This window comes from Schistocerca piceifrons, chromosome 8 (assembly GCF_021461385.2).
Source record: "Schistocerca piceifrons isolate TAMUIC-IGC-003096 chromosome 8, iqSchPice1.1, whole genome shotgun sequence".
Taxonomy (NCBI): Eukaryota; Metazoa; Arthropoda; class Insecta; order Orthoptera; family Acrididae; genus Schistocerca; species Schistocerca piceifrons.
Genome location: NC_060145.1, coordinates 172,642,163 through 172,668,038, shown reverse-complemented (window position 1 = coordinate 172,668,038; position 25,876 = coordinate 172,642,163). Strand labels below are relative to the sequence as shown.

At 42.4% G+C, this 25,876-nt stretch overlaps 2 protein-coding genes across 2 annotated transcripts in view; one reads left to right on the top strand and one right to left on the bottom strand.

Annotated features, from left to right (window-relative positions):
• LOC124711119 (nuclear speckle splicing regulatory protein 1) overlaps nucleotides 1-25,876 on the top strand; it is a 63,238-nt gene that overhangs the window by 31,450 nt on the left and 5,912 nt on the right. The window contains exon 5 of the mRNA XM_047241000.1: nucleotides 10,997-11,194. Coding sequence (XP_047096956.1) covers nucleotides 10,997-11,194 — 198 coding nt within the window. The remainder of the gene's footprint in view (nucleotides 1-10,996; nucleotides 11,195-25,876) is intronic.
• LOC124711118 (zinc finger protein with KRAB and SCAN domains 7-like) overlaps nucleotides 518-25,876 on the bottom strand; it is a 171,270-nt gene continuing 145,911 nt past the window's right edge. The window contains exon 4 of the mRNA XM_047240998.1: nucleotides 518-709. Coding sequence (XP_047096954.1) covers nucleotides 626-709 — 84 coding nt within the window. The 3' untranslated portion in view covers nucleotides 518-625. The remainder of the gene's footprint in view (nucleotides 710-25,876) is intronic.

Here is a 25,876-nt window from a genome sequence, read left to right as displayed (position 1 = left end):
AAAATGGAAGATAAATAGATCAGACAAGGAAGAATAGAAGCTTTTGAAATGTGATGCTACGGAAGAAAGGTAAAGATTAAATGTGTAGATTGTGTAACTAATGAGGTACTGAATTACATTGAGGCAAAAAATAAATTTATGGCTCAACGTGACTGAAAGAAAGGATTCGTTGATGATACATGCCCTGAGGCATCAAGGAATTGCCAGTTGGTAATGGAGGAAAGTGTGGGGGCTAAAAATTCAGGAGAGAGACCGTCCTTGACTGTGGTAAACAGGTTCAGATGGATGCAGGTTGAAATACACCACCAGAGAGAAAAATTAATACACCCTTTAGGAGGTTTCCAATTCACTCAAGATTTATTTTTGCAGCAGTAAATATGGAGTCCATAAAATGATTACACTTACAGAACAATAGTGCAAGCAGTTCTGATGTACCAGGCATCAACCCATGCTGGAATACCCACATTAATATGTGGTGTAACCTCCATGGGCAGCAGTGCGTGCACTGACTCTGGCATCCAGTCGATTATACAGATGGCAAATATGTCCTTGGATATGTTATTCCATGCCTTCTGGGCCTGTTCATGTAGTTCTCTGAGAGTTGTTGGTTGACAAGTTGCACAAGTCACTTCGCAGCCACCATGTCCCACATGTGGTCAACTGAAGACAAGTCCAGAGAACATGCTGACCAGGGAAGTTGCTGCACATCCTGCAAAGCACATCAAGTTTCATGAGCAGTGTGTAGGTGAACATTATGCTATTAGAACAACAAATCACCATCCTGCGCTGCAAATATGTCAAAAGGACTGATCTAACAACATTCACAACACTTACCCTCCAGAAACACCAAAGGTGAACAAGAGTTGTAGCTTATATCAGCCCAGACCATAACACCTGGGGTGTGGCAGGGTATCTTATGTGAATGCACTCTGTGAGACAGTGCTGACCAGGTCTGTGTCTTATGCGCATATGACCATCACATGCATGCTGGCAGATTGCACTTTAATTCCTGAAGACCACGACAGGGCTGTCGAGCCATGTATGTCAATGCTCTGGTGGGAGCAGAAGAAGGGGTGGAGATTGCTTGCGTGTAGTCCCACTGCCAATAATAGCTTCTCAGCAATTCGTGTTGACTTGTCTGGGCTCACAAGCCCTCTTATCTGTGCTGTGGTAACTATATGACTTGCCACTGCTGTCCTTAACGTTATTATGATCCCGGCTGCCGTCTGTGCTGCGTGGATGTCCAGAACATTGTCCACGGGAGTGAAAATGTTCATGTGACCACTGATACCAGCATTGTTACACAACTGAAACAGCACTTCCAACTTGTGTGGCGGTTTTCTGAAAGGATTGGTTGTAGGTAGCATGAGTGCATCTCTGTGGCATGGTTGTGTGCTTGCTTCACATGTTTGCACCACACTGAGCGTAATGGCTGTGAACGTTCCCTATTAAAGGGTAGACACAATGGTGCTTGTGGTAGCTTTGCTACTATGCTATGTGTCTGCGGACAATGCTGAAAACATTATCAGTACATCTACTATCCTTCATGTGGTGTTTTCCATTATTGGATCAAAATCAACACAGGATGCTGCAAATGTACACTAAATTTTTGTGAACAACAAAAATAAAGAGAACGAGGAGTGTAAACAAAAGAATTTTGTGCAGTTTCTTCACTATAAGTAATCACACTCCACAAAAACGTGAAGGTGCAGCCAAAGGTGCATGCACGTGCTTACGGGTACCTGTTGTTGTTGTTGTTGTTGTTGTTGTTGTGGTCTTCAGTCCTGAGACTGGTTTGATGCAGCTCTCCATGCTACTCTATCCTGTGCAAGCTTCTTCATCTCCCAGTACCTACTGCAACCTACATCCTTCTGAATCTGCTTAGTGTATTCATCTCTTGGTCTCCCTCTACGATTTTTACCCTCCACGCTGCCCTCCAATACTAAATTGGTGATCCCTTGATGCCTCAGAACATGTCCTACCAACTGATCCCTTCTTCTAGTCAAGTTGTGCCACAAACTTCTCTTCTCCCCAATCCTACCGTATTTACTCGAATTTAAGCCGCACCTGAAAAATGGGACTCAAAATCAAGGAAATAATTTTCCCGCATCTAAGCCGCACATGAAATTTGAGACTCGAAATTCAAGGGGAGAAAAATGTTTTAGGCCGCACCTCCAAATCGAAACAAAGTTAGTCCATTGTAATATGAGACACAGTTTAGGTCGAATGAATGACGATACAGCTATAGTAGTTTGGTTCGAGTCGTAAGCTTAGCAGTTGAGCTTTACCAGGTAGCCATTGCTATGCGTCAGGCGCTCCATCTGTATTTGTAAGGGTACCCTTCCTTTTTCAAGTGCTTCGTCTGGTTTGAATCGATTGCTTATTTTTCTTTGATCTGGTAAGTGCCGTTGTCTTTGTTATAGGTGTTTACATCACTCTAAGCTGAAAAAGGCATTATTGTACTGTGTCATGCATTGTTTGTTGCATTCTGATAGTGAGTGTTTACGTCATGTCGCGCCCCCAAGGGCTCAGCATTCATTTGCTGGGTACGGGCTTGGCGACCCCGGGGTTCCTGAGCTGGGGACTGGTAAGCGCCGCCAGTCCCCTGTCACCGTAAGCTCTGAGCATACTTCAACGACCACAATCTCACAAGAGGGCTCATGTAGCCAGTCCTCCTGATTCAGGTAATAGTAACAGAACGCATGTTGCTTCGCAGAATGTGTTTCTCATGATTAGAAGAAAAGATGGGAGTTTTGAAAAAGTTTCTCCATTTTATATACAGAAGGGCTTAGAAGGCATTGCTGGCACATTAAAATCTGTAAAGCGCTTGCGAAATGGCACCTTGTTGGTTGAAACATCTAGCTTCCAGCAAGTCCAGAACCTTCAGAAGGCACAATTTCTTGGGGAGTTTGCGATTGAGACTGAATTTCACAACACCTTGAACTACAGCAAGGGTGTTGTGACTTGCAGAGATCTCGTTGACATTCCCAAAGACGAACTGAAGGCTGAATGGTCCCGGGAAGGAATTGTCGACGTGCAACATGTTATGAAACGGGTGGATGGTGCTCTCATTAAATCTGACTCGTTCATCCTTACGTTTAACAGCACCAAATTGCCCGAGCATGTGAAGGCAGGTTTCCTACGTCTCAGTGTACGGCCTTATTACCCGAACCCCATGCGGTGTTTTAAATGCCATCACTTTGGACACACTACTCTCGGCTGTAAAGGGGAAGCCAGTTGCGGGAAATGTGGTAAAGCCGCCCATGAGGGAGTTGGTTGCTCCTCTCCTCCCAAGTGTGTCAACTGCTCTGGGGATCACCCTGTGTGGAGTAGGGAATGTAGAGTTTTCCTTGAGGAACGGAAGATCCAGGAACTTAAAATCACCAAACGCATCCCGTACGGTGAGGCAAAGAAAATTTACAAGTCCCTGCAGCCGCCCACGTTCGCTGCTTCCTTTTCTTCCGTTCTGAAACAGCCAGTCTTGAAAACTGATGCCGCTACACAAATGGAGGTTGCTACTGTCAGCACTAGCACCTGCTTTTGTCAATGTATGTGTGCTGCTGCTGTTCCTGTGAAGCCTGCTGCTCCTCCCCGGCCTTCTGACCAGGCCGTGGTAGCTGACGTCATGGAACCTCCTGCCCCTTCCCAGGTCCCGTCTTGTGCAATGCCCAGCACTGCTACACCCCTTACTGCTTCTGAGGTTTTGGCTCCAATGCCACCTCAGGCCAGAAAATCGAAGTCCAAGCCAAAGGTGAAGACTCGCCTGCTAAAGGAGAATGAAGTTCTACAGTCTGCTGATGTTGATGTCATTCTCTCTGACGTCTCTCTCGACTCCTCATCAGAGGCGATGGAGGTTGATGTCAGACTGGGGCAATCATCTCACCCCAAAACTGAGCCTCCACCTGTTGTGGGCTCTCCTCCCTGACAGAAAGTGCGACTGAAGGTACTCCCACCCTGATAGATGGCTCCCATTATACAGTGAAACATGAATGGATTCCGGGCACATGTGGAGGAACTGCACCTCCTAGCACGGCAACGCCCCCTGTGCTTGTGTTTACAGGAAACGCATCTAAAACCATCTGATGCTCCTGTACTCAGGGGCTATACGTTGTATCGCAAAGATGACCTGACTGGAGACAGAGCCAAAGACGGAGTCGCCGTGTTTGTCAATAATGACCACCACTCCTCTGCTCTCCCCCTGGATACTGACCTGCAAGCAGTTGCAGTTGAAATTCATTCCCGTTGGAGGCTTACCGTTTGCTCCCTTTATTTACCCCCTCTGGATGCAATGACCTTAGACGCTCTCACAGATCTTATCGACCAACTCCCCCGCCCATTTCTCCTCCTGGGAGACTTCAATGCCCATCATGTCCTGTGGGGCTCCACTTCTCTTTGCACTAGAGGTCGAATTTTGGAGAGCCTCCTAACATCTCAAGTGTTGTGCATCCTCAACACAGGTACTCCAACTCATTTCTCTACTGCTACTGGGTCATTCTCAGCCATTGACCTATCTTTCTGCTCTCCATCCCTCACCGACTCTGTTCACTGGGAGGTCATTGACGAACTTCATTCCAGCGATCATTTCCCCATCCGCATTCATCTCCTGGATGGTGTATTGCTGGAGCAGAGGCCGCCATCGTGGATGATTGGCAGGGCTAACTGGCCTCTGTTCACTCGGTTGGCTGTCTTTGAACGCCACAACAGTGTACAGGAATGGGTGGATCGCATCACACTTGTGATCCATCGTGCTGTTGACCTGTCCATACCACAGTCTTCTGTCCCTCCTAAGCGGCGCCTTGTGCCTTGGTGGACGGAAGAGTGCCGTTCAGCTATCCGGGACAGGCGTGTGGCTCTTCGCCGATTTAAATGCCGCCCAACAGCGGTCAATCTTACCGCCTTTCGCATCGCGAGAGCCAGGGCACGCCGTGTCATTAAAGAGACCATAGCAGGATTTCCTGGACTCCATCAACCGTTCCACTTGTTCCACAAAAGTATGGGAAGCCATCCGGAGGATTTCTGGTAAACGCAGCCGTCTACCAATAGCTTCAGTCCTGAACCAGGGATGCCTCCAAACAACACCCAGAGCCATTGCTCAGACACTGGTAGAGCATTTTGCACAAAGTACTGCCACTGCAACCCAGGATCCAGCATTTCGTCGCTACTGTGCGACTGTCGAACGAGCGAAGTTGGACTTTCGGTCGAACAGTTCTGAGGCCTACAACTCCCCTTTCTCCATGTGGGAACTTGAATCGGCACTTACTGCGACTTCTGACACTGCACCAGGTTACGACCGCATCCGGTACTCCATGCTTCGACATCTGCCAGCGGCGTCAAAGGAAATCCTCCTCGAATGTTTTAATCTGATATGGCAGACAGGAGTGTTCCCCACCTCGTGGAGGGAGGCAATCCTCATCCCTCTCCTCAAACCAGGAAAGGACCGCACATGTCCCAGTAGTTATCGTAGTATCGCCTTGACAAGCTGTGTCGGAAAGACCCTGGAACGGATGGTTAACCGTCATCTGGTCTGGCTGTTAGAGACTAGACAGCACCTTAGCCGCTTTCTGTGTGGATTCCGAAAATTTCGGTCCACGGTCGACAACCTAACCCTCCTAGAGGCGGCTATTCAGCAGGCTTTCCTACGTCAGAATCACTGTATTGGTATCTTCTTTGATATCAGTAAGGCATATGATACTACTTGGAGACACTGTATTCTTGGACAACTGCATCAATGGGGCTTTCGTGGCCGCCTCCCCATTTTCATTTGGCCTTTCCTGTCTCAGCGGTTTTTTCGGACCCGCGTTGGTAACACACTGTCTGCTCGCTTTGAGCAAGAGAACGGTGTCCCCCAGGGCAGTGTTTTAAGCGCTACCCTCTTTGCCATAGCCATCAACAGTATAACGTCTACAGTGAGGAGTCCTGTACAGTGCTCCTTGTTTGTGGACGACTTTGCTGTTTTCTGTTCCTCCTCCAGTGTTGCAACCGTGAGCCGTCAGTTGCAGCTAACAGTGCGGCGGTTAGAGGAGTGGGCTGCAAAGACAGGTTTTCGGTTTTCTGCCGATAAGTGTGTTTGTGTTCATTTTAATCGTTCTCGTCGTCTTTTTACTTTGCCTGCCTTGCATATGGGGGATGCTGTCCTACATTTTAGAGACACAGTGCGGTTTCTGGGCCTAATTTTTGACTCCAGGTTGTCATGGCTGCCACACCTACGTGACTTGAAAGCCAGAACCCTGAAGGCACTGAACATCCTCAAGTGCCTCAGCCACAGGTCTTGGGGAGCGGACAGGGCGCGTCTCCTTCAGTTTTATTGGGCTTTTGTGCGTTCACGGCTGGACTATGGGTGCACAGTATATGGGTCAGCAAGGCCGTCTTATTTGCAGCTCCTTGACACTGTCCACCATGCTGGGATTCGACTGGCCACGGGTGCTTATCGGACCAGTCCCATACCCAGCCTCTGTGCTGAGGCTGGCGAACCGCCACTTACCATCCGGCGGCAGCTCCTGCTGGTGCGCCAGGCTTGTAAGTTTCTTGCAGCTCCCGGCTCGCTTGCTCACCGCCTTGTTGCCCATCCACCTCTGGACCACCTTTTTTCCCACCGTCCCCGGGCTACGTTGCCATTTGGGATCCGTGTGCAACGTGTGCTAGAGTCGCTCGGTGTGGAGTCTGTACAACCCCAAATCCAGGGTTTTAACCGCCTGCCACCCTGGTTACTGAAGAGGCCCGGAGTGATTTTAGATTTATTGCAGTACAAGAGAGATTGCACTCCTGCTACCGTTTTTAATGCAGCATTTTCTGCTATTTTATCTGAGCACCACGACTATGTAGCTGTTTTTACAGATGGGTCGAAACAAGGGGATTCCGTTGGTTGCTCAGTTGTTTTTCCGGATCGTGTCCTCAAGGTCCGACTGCCTCAGACTTTTACTGTATTTGATGCAGAATTGTCTGCGATCTTGCGGGCGCTGGAGCAGATGAGACATTCTTCCTCTCCTAAATTTCTTGTCTGTTCCGATTCACTCAGTGCCCTTCAATCATTGCACCATTTGTATCCGGCAGATAAAGTAGTCCAGACCATCCAGGATGCCCTCCTCCGACTACAGCGACTGGGGAAGGTTGTAGCTTTCTGCTGGGTTCCGGGGCATGTCGGCATTGCTGGGAATGAAAGGGCAGATCTCGCAGCCAAGGAGGCTTGTCTCGATCCACACGTATCTCAGTGTGCTATCCCCTTGCACGCACTCACCTCGCTGTTGAGCTCACGAGTCATGTGTCGGTGGGAGGATGAGTGGCTGGAAGTGACTGACAATAAGCTCCGTCTAGTCAAGCCCACAACGCGTGTGTGGTGTACTTCCTTTCAGCCCCATTGACGGGACGAGGTTCTCCTCACTCGGCTTCGAATAGGCCACAGCCCTATGACGCATGGCTTCCTGCTCCGGTGAGAAGACCCTCCAATGGGTGGTGCTTGCGGGGTCCAGGTCACTGTGCACCACGTTTTATTGGATTGCGTTTTATTTTCTGATCAGCGGGCCGCGGCTGACTTGCCAACTCTTTTAGGCAACACTCGGACGAATGTGGTTAAAGTTTTAAAGTTCTGTGCCATGTCAAATGTTTTTACAAAGATTTTAGGGAGGGGATTTTAATTTGCTCACTGTGTGACAAGCTCGCCCATATTTTATGTCAGTAGCCAGCCAGTGACAATTTCAATGGCATTCTTGTTGCTATGTTTTCCCTTTCCTTCGGTTTTACTTTCTTATATAGCATTTTCCTTCTTTCTTTGCGTGTGTGCTTCGGTTTTCTTCGGTCTGTCCACATTCGTTCCTTTTAATGTGTGTCAGGGCGCTGATGACCTCGATGTTGAGCGCCCATAAACCCCAACACACACACACGGCATGTCGCCGCTCGCGGCATGGCTAGCTTTTGTGCTCGCTACTGGGGCTTACAATTAAAAAAAAAAAAAAAGAGGAATCATCAGCGAAACAATGGCAAGAGACTACTACTTGTTGTTACTTACAGCGCTGCTTTCTTTGATAATGATCAACAAGAACCAAATAATAGACTGCATATGATAGAAGATGTTCTGAACGAGAGTTTAGCGAAAATTTTTCTCCGTTTGATAATCTTTGGACGCCTCTTTAGTACATTACATTCTGCACAGAAATTAGAGTCATCTTAGATTTAAAAATCTAGTCAATTGCCGTGCTTCATTTCTGACTGTCTCACTATTAGGCATAAGAATAATACGAATATAAACATGACATGATATGTATATTCTTCCGCATTTGCTGTTGTTTCACTCTAGTTTCGTAGTTTATTAGGCAGACAGGATTTAAATGAGATAGCAGCAAACAAGAAAGAATACATGGCAAAATGTTTATATTCGTATTATTCTTATGGTGAAGAGAATACTACATGTGATTCACAATTCATAAAAGTTCCTATTAGCAACCATCTCTTCTCACAGGTAGGAAAAAATTCAGAATGTAGAGTTGGCCAAATTGACAAACATCCCAAACAGTCTTGTCAGTTGGATTTTCGTAGTACATTGAAATGCTGCTACGTTCAAAGATGAACAATACGGAATTTGTATTTACTTCGTTGGATAATGTAAAAAAGTGCAATGGTCGAAACTCAGGGTGGAGAAAAAAAGCTCGTCTTCCACCTTTTCTTAAATTTATTTACTGACGCAGAGGTTTTGGCGCCAGTATTTATCTGTGTGCCTGCAAAGCATGCCAGTGTAGCGCTACATATATTCGACGGCAGAAGTTAGTTGTGGTGGCACCTACCAACATTTTTCAGAAGTTCCGCTTACTTTGCATTTGATTCTAAGCCGTAGGCGGTTTTTTGGATTACAAAAACTGGAAAAAAAGTGCGGCTTAGATTCAAGTAAATACAGTATTCAATACTTCCTCATTAGTTATGTGATCTACCCATCTAATCTTCAGCATCCTTCTGTAGCACCACATTTCAAAAGCTTCTATTCTCTTCTTGTCCAAACTATTTATCGTCCATGTTTCACTTCCATACATGGCTACACTCCATACAAATACTTTCAGAAATGACTTCCTGACACTTAAATCTATAACTTTAAATATGTCTGCTTGTGTCTGTATGTGTGGATGGATATGTGCGTGTGTGCGAGTGTATACCTGTCCTTTTTTCCCCCTAAGGTAAGTCTTTCCGCTCCCAGGATTGGAATGACTCCTTACCCTCTCCCTTAAAACCCACTTCCTTTCGTCTTCCCCTCTCCTTCCCTCTTTCCTGATGAGGCAGCAGTTTGTTGCGAAAGCTTGAATTTTGTGTGTATGTTTGTGTTTGTTTGTGTGTCTATCGACCTGCCAGCGCTTTCGTTCGGTAAGTCACCTCATCTTTGTTTTCATATATATAATCTCTATGTATATTTCTATTATGCTTTGATGCGTTTTGATAGTTTTGAAGATAGGTGTTCTAATTTTGTAAACGTCTCATAGAATGCATTAGAATACCATAAGTGGCACCACTTAAGCAAGGGTTTATGAACAAGGAAAAAATAAGCATGTGAAACATGTCCCATTACCTTTAGTTACTAAGAACTTCCTTGCTTGCTGACAGCATTTGGGAGGTAGTGTTTTGTTAGCAAGTCTCTTTTTGTGAGTATATTGGACCTCAGTTCGTGTGTGTCTTATTTTCTTGTGAATAACTGTAGCACACTACTAGTCTGACTATAGCACAATATCAATTCATTATGCAGTTTATTAGCAAAAATTTGGAACATGAGCTTATTGTGTAAATGATGGAACTTACTGCATCAAAACACTAATCAAAAACAAAATCTGTGTAAATCCAGGCAAAGGCATATAGGTAATTTCAACAGAGCATTGTACGATGGTATGTTTACTTGCAAATACTTAAAAATCAAGATGGGGCTGTTTGTTTGCATCTGTCAGCCAATCATAGCATAGCACCTGTGATGTCCTGCAACAGTACCATTTCATTGTGTGAACCCATAAATGGGATGGACTGAACACACATGAAAAACATTAAATATCTTAAGTTCATGGTTTGAAACATGAGAAATAGTCAGCCTGCAACAAAGCTAATATACACCACATTCAAGATCTCTACAAAATGCTTCATTTTAGTAATGCTTGTTGTGATAAAGTGTCAGGAAATGTGACGTCAGTGTCAAAAAATGGTACCTTAACACTTTATATTGGAATTAACTTTTGGTGTTATTTAGCATTTGTTTATGAAAAGGAAAGGAGATAACAGTTTGTAAACTTTTTAGAGATCCCTGACACCATAGTACAGATCAGTAAATCTTGCAGCCTTACCCAGTATGGAAAGCATGAGCTGCGCCTTTTAGAACCCATAAACTTCTTAATACACCTTCTTGATCAGACCTGGCCCAGTGCCATTTCCTTCTGTTACAAAAATACATCATTCGTGGATAGTTTCAAGAAAGGCAGATCTAGGAAGCACCTGTGGATACAATTACCAACAATGTTGAACTTCCACTAAATAATTTGAGAGTATACGCAAACTCATACTATTAGAAAATCACATGTGTATTGAGGTGATGGCTGTGTAAGTTTTTATTATGACAGAGTCCATTTCTTTCTTAAAACTTTCTGAATAATCTTGATACATGATTTGAAAAATAATTTGGTGATATATTCAAAGGAATAAAACTGCAAGAAATAAAATTGTAGTCACAGTGTGCATGATAAACAGTAGAATAGCCAAAGAGTGAAGACTTTGTGCTCATACTAATTTATTTTTAAGACACAGATGACTCTCCTTTCCTCAGAAATCCTGCTGTGGTTATTAAGTTTCTGATATTGATATTGCTATGCCATTTTTGTCTATTCTCTCTGAATTTGCATTGTGCTGATATAAAAGAAATTTGTACTTTAATTTCATTTCTGTTTAAGAAATCTTGCAGAATATGCCCAGTGATATAACTTTGTTTGTTTAATCTCAGTTTCCATCAGTGGAAATATTAATATGTGCTTTTTTTTTTTTACAGCAATAATGGATGTTTCCAAGCAGAAGGATCTCAGTGGATTTTACAGGCATTTATATCGTCAGGCAACTGGTGAGTCTCCGGCATCCAATTCAAATGTAGTAAAAGTTAAAGAAGAACCACCAGATCCTTCTCCCTCTTCATATAATGAGGAAGGTGACGTAAAGGCAAAGGAGAACAGTAATAAGGCCATTGCAGAAGGTATGAAAGATTTCTTTCAAGGTGTCAGCTAAAAGTATAATTTCAATTATTTCATGTTTCACATTGCCTTTGCCTAAAACCAATTTCAGACAAATTACATTGTAATTTGTGCTGTCAAAAATGTGTTGGATGCTGAGACAGTTAAAAATTGTGTGTGTTGTTTGCCAACTGTGGCATTTTGGGATTGGATCTGTTTGAGATGGGGGAATCATGTGTGCATGTACGCTGCAAATATGTGGAGATACACATTTACATATAAACTGGCTACTTTTTCTTTTGCAGTGCAATGCTGTACTTCACTATTTCAAACATTTCAGGTTTTACTTTAATTTTAGTAAGACGGAAAATACAGATGTGCCACAAGTCTTGTCGATTTCCAGCCTGGTTATACTATGTTTGTACAGCCAAAGACAGTTTTGCTCTGCCTAATGCTGTGTTTCAACTTAATATTTTCGTATCATACCATGTGGAGAGCCATGCTGTGTATGCAGCAGTAGTAACTTCTTTGTGGACATGACAGCTAAATCAAATGCTACTTCTGTACACATACTCTGATAATCCAAAACACCACAGCCCTAAGCAAGACTGAATGCCACGTCTTAATGCTGCCAGTGTGTGATACACTAGGGAAAGTACATAAGCAGCACATAGACGAATGGAGAATCATTCTACGTAAGATATGGGGATGGGTGGGGAATCCACTGACATAAGCAAATTTGACAAAGAGCAGATTGTTACTGCCCAGCACTTGAGGATGCAAATAGTGAAGGTGGGTGGTTGTTTGCCTGCTGTTGTTGGTAGCTCCTCTGAAAAGTTGTTGATAGACAGAAAAACCATGAGTATCTGGGTGTAACACTCTGTAGGTATGTGAAATGTAATGATCACATAGGCTCAGTAGTGGGTAAAGAAGGTGGTAGACTTCGGTTAGTTGTAGAATACTGGGGAAGTGCAGTCAGTCTACAAAGGGGATTGCTTACAGATCACTTGTGTGGCCAGTTCTAGAATATTGCTCAACTGTGTGTGACCCTTACCATGTAGGAGTAATGGGATTGAACGTCTACAGAGAAGGGCAGCACAAATGGTCACAGGTTTGTTTGATCTGTCGGAGAGTGTCTGAGAGATATTGAAGACACTGAACTGACAGCCTCAGATGTACTCTGTCCCAAGAAATTCTACAAGAAGTTTCAAGAACCGGCTTTAAATAATGACTCTAGGAATCTGCTGCAGCCCCCTATAAATTGCTCACATAGGGATCATGAGGACAAGATTAGAATAATTACGGCAAGCACGGCGGCATCCAGACAATTGTTCTTCCCATGCTTCATACGTGAATGGCATGGGAAGCAACCCTAATAACTGGTACAATGGGACACATCCTACACCATGCACTTCATGGTGGTTTGCAGAGTATACATGTGATGTAGAGTAGGCAGCAAGGTATTGGCCACCCATGTCTCCTCACAGAATGAGGAACGAGGAGTTTGCCCTCTCTGTAAAGCAGGACAAGTGGTGGTATATGGCGGACCTGATGACAGAGTAAAATGTTTCTGAACACACGGTTCAGTGCACATTGTGGAACATGGGGCACCCCAACAGGCACCCTGTACGTATTGTCGTGCTCACCCGATGACATACTCAGTTATGATTGCAGTCATGAGATCATCAAGATTGGACTGTAGATAAGTGGAAATGTCACCTGGTCTGATGGATCACATTCTTTGTTACAAATGGTTGATAATTGTGTCCAGATGCATTGTCATCCCAGTGAACAGCTGCACAAAGCAAGTACTGGGCGATAGATGCAGGCCAGTGGGGACAGTATTATGATATGGGGGGGCATTCACCTGGGCTTCTATGGGACATGTAGTAGTAACTGAAAGCACTGTGACAGCTGTAGACTATGTGAACATTATTCTGGACTTGATATCTTTCCCATTGGTGATAGATAACTGTCCATGTCACTAGCACGGAATCATGTTACATTGGTTTGATGAGCACTCTAGTGAACTCGTGTTGATGTCTTCAGCATCAAATTTTTCCGAGATGATCCTGACAGAACACCTGTAGGATGCTATTGGTCATAATCTCCACACTCACAAACCACCAGTTTGTAATTTAAAGGATTTTCATGACCTATGTGTAGATCTCCAGTAATATTGTACCTCCAGAAATCTCGCCAAATCCATAACATGCAGAATTGCTGCTGTATTGCATCCCAATATGTGCTGCTGAGCAGGTGGAACAAAATTGACAGATATGAAGGTAATTTCGGGGGTACCCCGAGAAAATGTAATAGTGGGGTGGCGATTCTTCTGGAATTATCGGGGAATTAAATTTCACGCGGAAAAATTGTGGAAATCTCAAAGAATTTCAGGAATTTTGTAAAATCTCAGCGAATTTGTGTTTTGAACCTAACATTGAACCTAGGAGTAACCATCCAGAGAAATGTAAAATGGAGTGACCAAATAAAAAAAGTAGTAGGAAAAGTAGAAAAAGCATATGCTAGACTGAGATTCATAGAAAGAATACCAAGGCAATGTAACTCATCCACAAAAGAAATGGCTTACAAAATGTTTGTTCAACCGATTCTTGAGTATTGCTCATCACTCTGGGACCCTGAACTGGTAGAAGTAATAGAAGAGATAGAGAAGATCTAACAAAGGGCAAAGTGTTTCATCACAGGGGCACGTAGAAAGTGCGAGAGTGATCCATTGAAGCTCAACAAACTCGAGCAGCAGAGGTTATCACAGAGGCATTGCGCGTTGTGTAGTCGTTTACTGTTGAATTCTGAGAGAGTACATTCCAAGAAGAGTTGGACAACACATTACTTCCTACTACATATATTTTACGAAATGGCCACAATGAGAAAATTAGAGCTGCCACATGCTATCATGTGGCTTGTAGGGTATTGATGTAGGTACGATCATAATATTTTGGCTCATCAATGTATTTCAATGTCTCGAACAGTTTTTTCACACTAGAATTGATCAGGTTCGAGTTACAAATGACAGGAAGATTCAGTTCGCTATGCACTCAATTACAGATTTTAGAAAACAGTGACATCCAGGACTATACATAAACGATTTTAATCATACTGTGAAATGTTATGGCTCATTTAAGAGTTGTAACTGTGTCAACAACTTCACTAACAGTCTGTCGCACTAATGCTTTTCGTGATAACGTTTACCTGCATTTTTCCTTACAGTCATCTTCTCATAGTTTCTTGAAATTGTCGATGTACTCTGCAATGCCTGTCCTTGTACCATGTGACTTCTTTTCCATCTGCAGAGGATCAGGGGCCATAAGAGAGCTCACATCTATGCCATCTCGCTACAAAATGACATAAATGCTTTTTGAATAACCTTACAACATTGGGTGCACAGATATCTTATCAGGATAGCATCTCTGAGGTGAATCCCACTACAGACCAGAAGAGAAAGTAATGACATTTCTCTTCAGCTTCTTTCAACTGTTTCTGGGCATTATAATTGTAGGCAGCACCTCTTGTCCCCTGCCTTTCAGAACACCGCCAAGCCATGATGCCAAAGCATAGGCAACCACTTCCCAACAGGTGGACACCTCAATCGCTGTCACTCCTTGGTGATGTTCTGTGTTCACATGTTTTGTTTCAACGCTGTACAATCATCAAACCAACTCATGCACTGTTGGAAGAACCAAGTACAGGATGTACATAAAGTCTGGGAACACTTTCAAATATTTATTGCTTAAGTACCAAACATTGTACAGATATCATACATATGTCATTTTGAAGAGAAACCCTGAAAGTTTTTTTTTATGTATACAGCCACAGAGTAGATTGGTAATTTGCCGATAGTCAGTGCTAGTCACAAACAAAGCAAATTCAGGTGCGGAGCAAGCTTTCTGTGTGTTGGAGTTTGACAAAAACAAGTGTGCTACAGCTGTTCAACAGATGTTTAGAACAAAGTACAGTGAGAAGCCACCAACAAGGAAGGTCATTTACCACTGGCACAACAAATTCGTTATGACGGGTTGCATGTTCCCGGCAAACAGAAGTGGACATCCCAGTGTGAGTGAAGTGAATGTGGAGTGTGTACGAGTGACATTCATAAGGAGTCCAAAGAAATTGGTGCGTCATGCATCCTGTGAACTCAAAATGGCTCCAATGGCTGTGTGGAAAGGCCTGAGACAGAAGCTGTCTGTGAAACCATTCAAATTGGAGCTAGTGCAGAAGCTCAATGACAACGACAAAGACGAGTGTTTTGAGTTTTGTTCACAGTTGCAACAATTGAATGAGGATGAGGATGGCATTGTTGATTGCTTAATTTTTAGTGACGAAGCCACTTTTCACACTAATGGGAAAGTGAACAGGCATAATTGTCGAATCTGGGGTACAAAGCATCCACTCCACACGAATGCATTGAATTTGAGCATGATTCCCTAACAATAACGTTTATTGTGCCTTATCACATCAAAAACTGTAGAGGCCATTCTTCTTCGCCAAGAGTGCTGTCACTGGATATTCCCACTTGGACATATTGCAGCAATGGTTGATGCCTCAAATGCAATCATACTCTCTGTTCATCTTTCAGCAGGATGAGTCTCCACCCCCTTTTCATTGTGAAGTTCATGGGTACCTGAAAAGGGATCTGCTGCATCGATGGATCGGCCGTGCTACAGAAGGTGACAGCTGTTTCGTGAAATGGCCTCCCCAATCACCAGTGTTTCGTGAAATGGCCTCCCCAATCACCAGATCTCTTTCCGTATGACTCTTTTTTTTGTGGGGACACATTAAAGATCTGGTGTATGTACCGCCTGTACCACGTGATGTAGTAGAGCTCCGGGAGAGAATATGGAAAGCGACTGCCACAGTTGATGATGCCATGCTGGGATGGGTATGGCAAGAATTCGATTATTGTATTGCTGTCACTCATGGTTCGCATATTGAATGTTTGGAAAAAAACTTTCAGAGTTTCTCTTCAAAATGCAATATGTATGACATCTGTACACTGTTTAGTTCTTGTGCCATAAATAATTGAAAGTGTTCCCAGACTTTATGTACACCCTGTATATAACATTTTATGCATGATCATATTTTATCTAATTGTGAAGAAGAGGTGAAACATGTATTTCTAGATGAGTAATGTATTCCACCACAACTGTACAACACAGTTAAAGATTACACCCTTATCTTCTGGTGGCATAAATTTATATTGTATCTATATCTTCTTTAAATTATTAAATACTTTGTTGTACAGTGTGATTCAAAAAGAATACCACAACTTTGAAAATCGAGAACTCTACAAAGAAGAAAAGGAGAGCTACTCTCTTTCTGTCATTGGTTGAAGGAAGCTCTGAAGTTTCATTTGGTTGCTCATTTGGTCACTAGGAGTGCTGTTGGCCACATAACCTTATTTCTTTTGTCAGTACAAAGATGGCTCAACAAGAAGCTTTTTGTGTTATTGAGTATGGCAGAAGGGAAGCAACGGCAGTTGTTCAGTGTGAATTTCAAATCAAATATAATGTTCAGCCTTCTGGATAGGTGCTGTATTGTACATTGGTATAAACAGTTCACAAAGAAATGGTGTTTGTGCTACGGGAAAAGTTCCAAATGGCCACGCACGAATGATGAAAATGTTGGCTGCATTCAGGAAGCATTTGCTCAAAGTCGACCATTTGGAGAATCCTAAGGAAAAGGTTAGTATTGAAACCTTATTGTCTACAATTGTTTCAAGTCCTTTCTGAAGCTAAAATGGTGAAAAGAATTGAGTTTTGTGAGTTTGTTCTTGAGCAAATGGACACAAATAACCAGTGCATTTCGAAGCTAATGTTTAGTGGTGAAGCAACATTTCACACAGTAGGGAAAGTCAGTCAGCACAATGTCCATATGTGGGGCCCTGAGAATCTGTGGGAAACAAGTCAGCTTGATTGAAGGTGATTCACCTAAGGTGAATTTTTTCTGTGCCATTTCAGCCAGTGAAATTTTTTGTCCTTTTATCTTTGAAGGTACAATTGTAACCGGGCAAACATATCTGGAAATGTTGCAGAATTGGCTGTTCTCTCAACTCGAAGAACAAGCAGATAAATTCATATTCCAGAAAGATGGTGCACCACCCCATTGGCACTTACCTGTATATGCCTATTTGAATGAAAGGTACCCACAGCAATAGATCATCCGCCAGGCAGCTTGTGACAGAGCACTTCATAACTGGCCTCCAAAAACTTCTGATCTCAGCCGCTGTGAATTATTTTTCTGTGGGTTATGTTAAAGATATGATGTTTCGACCACCTCTACCAGCTAACACTGTGGAACTAAAAGAAGGAATAACTGGAGATATCTGGACTGTTATCCTGGAGATGCTACAGAGAGTGTGGAACATGTTCAAGCATCGGGTTGAAGTCGCTCGAGTGTCTGCAGGTCGTCATAGTGAACATTTACGAACTCATTTTCTACTGAAAAAGATCTTTAGTAAATACTCTCACCACTGATTAGTTATCCAAGATTCCCTCTGTGGTGTCACCGCCAGACACCGCACTTGCTAGGTAGTAGCCTTTAAATCGGCCGCGGGCCGTTAGTATACGTCGGACCCGCGTGTCGCCACTATCAGTGATTGCAGACCAAGCGCCGCCACCCGGCAGGTCTAGTCTAGAGAGACTCACTAGCACTCGCCCCAGTTGTACAGCCGACTTTGCTAGCGATGGTTCACTAACTACATATGCTCTCATTTGCATAGACGACAGTTTAGCGTAGCCTTCAGCTACGGCATTTGCTATGACCTAGCAAGGTGCCATATTCAGTTACTATTCTGAACAGATAATATTGTGAATCATGTACCATCGAAAGCGACGTTCATCATTAATGGATTAAAGTTAAGTATGAAACTAATTACGTCCGATTTCTGAATTCTAATTCCTTTGCATGTTCCAGACCTCACGTCAGTATAGTTCTTCCCTCCTCATGCCAGCCTGCGTGAGCTAAAACGCGTGCATTTCGGCCTCCATTCCTAACATGGTGTTGGCTCTTCTGCCAACTACAACATTAATATGGCGCCTTGCTAGGTCGTAGCAAATGCCGTAGCCGAAGGCTACGCTAAATTGTCGTCTCTGCAAATGAGAGCATATGTAGTCAGTGAAGCATCGCTAGCAAAGTCGGCTGTACAACTGGGGCGAGTGCTAGTGAGTCTCTCTAGACTAGACCTGCCGGGTGGTGGCGCTCGGTCTGCAATCACTGACAGTGGCGACACGCGGGTCCGACGTATACTAACGGGCCGCGGCCAATTTAAGGGCTACCACCTAGCAATTGTGGTGTCTGGCGGTGACACCACACCCTCATCTTTCTTTGATTAAATACAGATTTTCAAAGTTGTGGTATTCTTTTTGGATTACCCTGCACCAGGGTAAAACCTCTCATTTATGAACTGGAAGAAACAGTTTCAGATGTTTTTCCATAAATTATTTCTGTAATTCACTTTTAGCTTTTAATAGCTCTTTAGATAAGTTTTCAAGACACTGTGTTTATTGCTAGTATAAAATTGGCATGTGGAATGCAGTGCTTACTGCCATTATGGAAAATCCATGAAATAACTTACATTAACTGAGCATAAGAGAAAAATAAAATACCAATGTTACATTTGTTTTGGGGTGAGATTGATTATACTGTTTAGTCCATGGGGATAAGAGCATGATAATGGATGTACCATGTTTCTTGTAGTTTGTTTTAGCCAGCTCATTGGGATTAGAAATAAAGAACTTGTTTGGTTGTACATGTATACCAACCAGAGACAAAATAACTGCACTATCCCACTGAATCATTTGTCATGACTATTTGGATTTGTTACCAACTCTATTCATCCTCCGCATTCCAATCTAGGAACTAAGTACATGTCAAAATTTGATATTAATTAATAAAGAAGGAGCATACATAAGTAAACACTTGTAGATGTTCGCATCATGTGGCTTTTTCTCCATTCATCATTAGTACTCATTCTCAGGTGTTACATATATACCATATTTCCAATATTTCGGGTATATGTCTTCCTGTTACACAACAACCAAATTTGTGGCAACTGATGAGCCACTTCATGAAAACTCATGTAAGTAACCACCATATTTTTTCTGTTTTTATGATCGTCCTCTCCATCTTCTAAGTATGCTACCTTAATTGAGGAGTGTTAATTGTAGGGACTCAAGACCGTTGATCACCTCTCATGTCTTGAAGCCCAGAAAAGCTTATATCCCTTATTACTGGTATTGAATTTTGCCAGTACTGTGGCCAGGAAATCATTCATACCTCCATCCCCACAAAGCTGCCTACTGGTAGATGCAAAAGAAAATTAGCCCACAGGAGAGATATTCACACCCCCCTTGAGTTTCCTACAGCATCATTTTCAGGGTGAATATGTGGCTGGAGAGGTAACATTCACATCAGGCATCTACCAGTGACAAGGCTCCCTTTAGGGAACCCTCTCCTTGGGAATCTATAGACCCAAAAACAGCCAATGGGTGATGGTGATTCAGAGAGTGTGTCCTAGTGTTGCCTGCTTGATAAGATTGACACCTTACTCCAACAACCCCGTCCCCCCTTTCTGCTCCTTGGAGATTTCAGTGCACACCATTCCCTGTGGGGGAGTAGTGTGTCATCTGGTAGGAGCTTCGTGATTGACCAACTTCTTTCTGATTTTAATCTGTTTCTTCTCAGTAATGATACCCTACCCATTTGAGTGCTGCCAATGGCATCTTTTCAGCATTTGACCTTAGCACCTCTTCTCCCAGTCTTGTGGCTTCACTACAATCATCAGTATACGACCATCTTCGTGACAGTGATCATTTTTCAGTGATCCTGCCACCTCTTTGTCACTGCTCAATCGGTCCATTGCCTCATTGGGCTCTCTGAAGGGCCAACTGTCAGCTTTATGTCTTTGCCATCACCTGTGTCTTCACTCCATAAGATTGTATCAATGAGATGTTGGAGACATCTATGATGAAATAACCCATGCTGCTGGAACTGTTATTCCCCTTTTTGCGGACCCTGTCCACTGGTGGTAGCATTGTTGACCAAAGGCATTGTGACAGCTGTTTACCTATTCAGGACCATCAAAAAGCCCAGAAATGTGAAATGTCTCAAGTGATATCATTCATAGACCTTCCGCATTACTTTTAGGCGGCTCTGTAAAATGGCTCACTACGTAATTAAATGCAGGAAGAAAGAATGCTGGGGACACATCATCTCATCGTAGGTGGTGTATGCGTCTTCATTCCAGGTGTGGGCTAAGCTCCATAGTCTACTTGGCCACCAGAGTTCAAAAACTGTTCTGTTTCATGGTGATACTTCTCTCCATGCATTGATTCTGGCTGAACACGTGATTACTCACTGTGTCACAGTGTCATTGCCCTTATCTTGATTGGCTACCTTTCAGACATACAAAAGACAGGATAGCTTCCCCCCTTCCTGTAACCCTGAGTTATATAATAAACCTTTTTCTGATTAGTAACTGCTTCAGACTTTAGACGTGCCTCATTATGCAGACCCTTGCCTTGATTGGATTCATAGTCAGTGGGCCAACATACTCAAGATCTCAACTCATATTTGGCTAGAAGGCATTTTCCCTTTGCAGTAGAGAGATACTGTCATCATCCCAACCCTTAAACCAAACTTCACAAATGGACATTGCTGACATTCAAGAAATGTTCTAAACAAACAATTATCTTGCATGAACACTGAATGAAAAATGGCACGCCACTGATCACAAAGGTTCACTCCATCGAGATCAAAGGTGAACTCCTTGAGAATTACAAACCATGCAGGATGTTCAGCTAGGTATCCACTCTTATGAGAATGCATGTAGAATCATGCTGGTGTAATGGGTTGATGAGAACTGAGAGCTTAAAGGTGGAAGACAGGTCAATACGCAAGACAGAGATTACTACTAAAACATCGTGCAACAAGTTAATAAGAGTGGAAAGCTAAGTGCATTGTAAGTAACAGAGGTGGGAAGAGGGCAGTTAAAAATAGATGGGAAACAAATGAAAGATGAAAGATGTAGAAAACTAAAATGGAGTGAAGCAAATAGTAGTTACAGTGAAGAAAAGCTGAGACAGAAGAAATTAACATAAATTAAGGCCAAATGGGTGGTGAGAACCAAGGACATGCAGTGCTAGTTCCCACCTGCGGGGTTCTGAGAAACTGGTGTCTGGAATTGATTGTTTTCGGTGTTAGCATGAAATTGCCTATCCTTTAAGGTGTAACAGCAGATAGAATGATAATATGTTTTGTAGGTATTGAAGAAAAGTCCAAAGGCTGAATTTGTCCAGCGGTTCCAGGTGGTATGAATTGCAGTGTCACTTTTCGGGAGGAATAGTTTGTGCTAAAGGAGTGTGATATTTATAAGCAGAACAGGAGCCAGACAAAAGCAATTAGTTTGACCAGCTATTAGCCAAAAGCAGTGCTCACGCAATAGTTGTAGTTCTCTTATGCCTATTTTCCCATCTTACTTGTTGTAACGTAAATATTCCCTACTGGCTTTGCAAGAAGGAATCATAGGGACAGAGCACCTCCAACGTCTTGCAGCACAATAAGTAACTTTTCAACCAATTTACCATCCAGAGTAATGGTCGGCATAATTTTATATGATTGCATTAAGACATTGATGTTAGTTTATCTTGATTGCAGCTCTCTTGGTATCTCAGATTCCCATGGTTCCTTTCATATTTGTTTGCTCTTCAAATCCCGATTAGTTGGAGTTGGAAACAAATTCCTTACTTAATGATGAGGTAAGTTTGTTTATCTCATCTACAAATTTTTGGGCCTATTCTGCAGTTTGTTGTGCATTGTCAAATCGATGCTTTGTTCGAAGTTTTTTTTGTCTTTTTCGTCTATTGCTTCCCTTGAAATCTCTGTAATTTAAGTTGTGCACAATTTCATGTGCATAACATAGTAGGTCACTATCATGCACATGCTGTAAATTGAATCAGGCGTCCTTGAAATGTGCAAACATCAGTTTTTGTAACAAGTGCATCTCTTGAAAATCCATAGTTTTCATATGCACTACACGGTCATTGCTGCGGATTTATTCGGTTTTTTTAATTAGTTTAAGCCACTGAGGCAGTCCATTGGCAGGGCCAAAAAAACTTCATTTGGTGGTATTGAATGTATTATGAAATTTTGTCAATAATTCATATATTTAATAAGATATTATATCAAATAAAACATATAGGGAAGGGTATGTGCGGACGCTTTTATGTGACAATTGTAAGTCGGGGGTGTTTTGATGTATGGTTGCATAAGAATACCGGTGGAGGTCGGGCCTGAACTACCATGCTAACGACAATGCCAGTCTCAGCTAACAATTGTGCTCTAGTCGTTACTGAATGGTTTGTGTACTCCTCTTTGCTCTGAGTTGTGCTTGTTGGTTTTCCTTTCCTTATTTTGAAATGAGTGCAGAGAGCAGTCTTGCTCTGTCACAGAGTTCGAATTCGACTCTCACAACACCAGATAGAATCAGCGATCCATATGTCCATTATTATGTCAGTTCTGCCTTCCCAGGAGCACAGAACACAGACGTAGGCTGCCAGCCCTGTGGGAGGTAGGTGTGGCTTGTCCCCCCACACTGCTCTTCTACCTTGGACAGCCAGAACTCCTTGTTTGTTTAAGTTCTTAGCCGACTGCCAGAAAAGTGTCCAATCAAGATGAGTGCCAGTATGAGAAATAATAGAGTGTACATAAATTATTTGAACTTGTAATCTGGACTTCGGGAAGCAAATTTAATCAAATTACCAACATTTAAAACTAAAAGCATTGTACTCACTAAAAGCAGCAACTCCATGACTTTGGGAAGACAGCTTCAAAACAATTAGTAGGAATGATTTTGGAAATCTATTTGTCACTCCTTCTTGTTGACAAGTCTATCACTCTTGAAGTGAAATATTCAGTCTTACACACGAATGACATTTTACAGGATTGCGTCCCTACAGCACTCAAGTCATTCTTCTTTCATGGTGCTTTGTTGAAACGTCTTATTCTCTTGAGCATTGGAAAGCACCGCTCAGCTTCTGATGTCGAGATAGACATTGTGATTAGCAGTTTCAAAACTTTGTCTCCTCAAAATTATTACAGAGCTCATTCTTTAAAATCAGCAAAAGAAACAGAACTGTGCCAGAAACTGCCCTCAACTCGGGCCTAGCAGAGAAGACTTGAAGCTCACCCTTCAACTTTCTTTTTTCCATAAATGTATAAGTGTCTGTACTTTCAAGGTACTTGTCTGGAAAATTTTTGACGTATTTGTCAGACTGGTTTACATCAAATAAGTTGGCTGCAGTGAGGTGTCCAGTAAACTTAAAACGCAATTTTATTACAGATAGGATGGCATCACACACTTCCAAAGCATCTCTCTCTCTTCCCCCCCCCCCCCCCCCCCCCCCCATACATATTAAGACTCTGTGGCTTCTTGGCAGGCATTGCTTCATCATTTTCAAAATTAACTTGTTAATGATGGAGTCCGTGCCATCACTGCTTCAAAGTTCTGGATGCCTTGTTTTGCTTTGGTCAGTTCAGTTATCTTCTTCTGAAACTGATTAAAAAGTATGTCTGCATGAGGCGTTATCTTATAGAAATGTGATAGCCAGAAAATGAATTCGTTTTCTTGCAGTCTGTGTTTGTATGAATCAGCTCCCTCAATGGTAGAAGCTAATTTTGTGCTCTCACTTTTTTCAGTGACTTCCATAGCAGTAATAAGATCTTCCTTGTTTTCATAAACTTGTTTTACTACTCGCGAGTGGTAATTCTATCTTGTGACACACTCTATGGGAAAAGCTTTTTTGAGTAATGCCGTGCAACACTTTTGATCTCAGTGGTGAGTTAGAAAAGAAAGAAGAAATACATGAAAGATGTACAAAAAAGATGTGGCCTTTGCGATTAACACAGGCTGCCATAGACATAAGTACGTTGAACTGGTGCTCATAACAATGGATGTAGTTTGCATTAGGGTATTTGTCTTTCATTAATTTCTGAACCCAATTCGATTTGCCACTCGTCTACTAGTTTTGCTCAATCATCATCAATTAATGATTCAGTTTCACTCATAATTCTCTCAGATATAATATGAGCATTCTGACTTTATGGATTAACAAAGCTCCCTCGACAACATAACATAAAACAATAACCAATTGAAATTTGAAAGTCACACCTGTTTCTTCAGTCACGATTATTGCAACATAATTCTCACATTTTCTTTCATGGTACACTTCGTCGAACATGCATTGCAGTAGTTCGTTCTGAACAGTTTTAGAAATGCCTTTGAACACTGATACTTGACAGAGATGGACTTGAAGATCTTTATCCAGTTCTGCACTGAACTGAATTAGCTCACAAAAAAAAAACCTTATTTTGAAAGGCAGCAGATTCGTCGTGGCCCCTGAGAGCCAGTTGCAAAGCATCACAGAACCAAATACAGTTTACAATTAAATTAAGTATATATCCTTTTCTACACATTTGTTGTGGCTGTCAATTGTTTGTCTATATTGTGAATTTAATTTCGCTGAATATTGGTTTTGCCTAGAAATGAAAGACTTAGTGCATTATTTATGTGTCTCTTTGACATTTCATGTGCTTTCATTGTAGACCATATATACCCAATATCAGTTGTTTTGGTCTTACACCACTAAACATTTCCCCAAAATAACACACAAGGAAAACAAAAAAAACAGTATTATTTTCTTCCAGTTGCTCTTTTGGTAAATTTCTGAATTGAATGTACGGCATCAATTTTTTGTTTGCTAGTGTAGATATAGGGTCTTATCGCTAAATAGCATTTTTAATACAGTTCTGTATGAACACATTGTAGTTATTGTGATGTCTGATAACTGAAACAGTATGGTTGTGTGCACATTGTTATCTGTAAGCGAAAATTCAGTTAACTGTGAAAGTAGCAAAATGAACAAAATAAGTGAGTTATTAAACGAACACAATGAGTATAAACAGAAATACTACACTGTTGTTTGGAAAATAGATTCTCAATAGATGGTAAATACATTGGTTTTTTTGTTCTGTGCCAATAGCTTTGCTGTTGTGAAGTATACAAATATTGAAATAATGCCTCTTAGTTTCAGAATCTAAGGGCATAATTGTATTCAAATTATAAGTAGCTATTTATAGTTATCTTTAAGTGTATTATTTCTGTATTTGATTTAATTAAGCATTAATTTGCATTTACAAATGCATTGGCATTAATTTGCAGAAAGATTGTAACACTGGATAACAAGAAGTTTCAGCTCCCCAATGTCTTCCAACATGGTCGTTCGATACGGTAGAAGATCGTGCTTCTGTAGCTTCTGCACTTAACTGCTCTCTGGCAGGAGGAACACAAAGCTCTAAGTCAAAGCAGCTGTGACTCCACCTCTGCCATAAGAAGCATGTAGAAACTGATGGCCGAGCCTTTCACACAGTGCTTGTGAGGGCAGACAGTGCCAATCTGCAGTTGACTCCAAGGTTCAGAAAACTAACATGAGAGCAGGCATGGCAAAACAATGTTTTATGCGCAATTCACATAGATTTCTCTCTCTCTCTTTTTCACACAAGTGGTGCCACGGCACAGTGGCGCTACCTCAGAAGCTGCCCCAGCTGCAGATGATCTTCCATGTACGTAATTATATTTAGTACCCGTTCCTTGGACAAGGATTGTCCTTCATTGGAGACAGGATTGGTAGCTC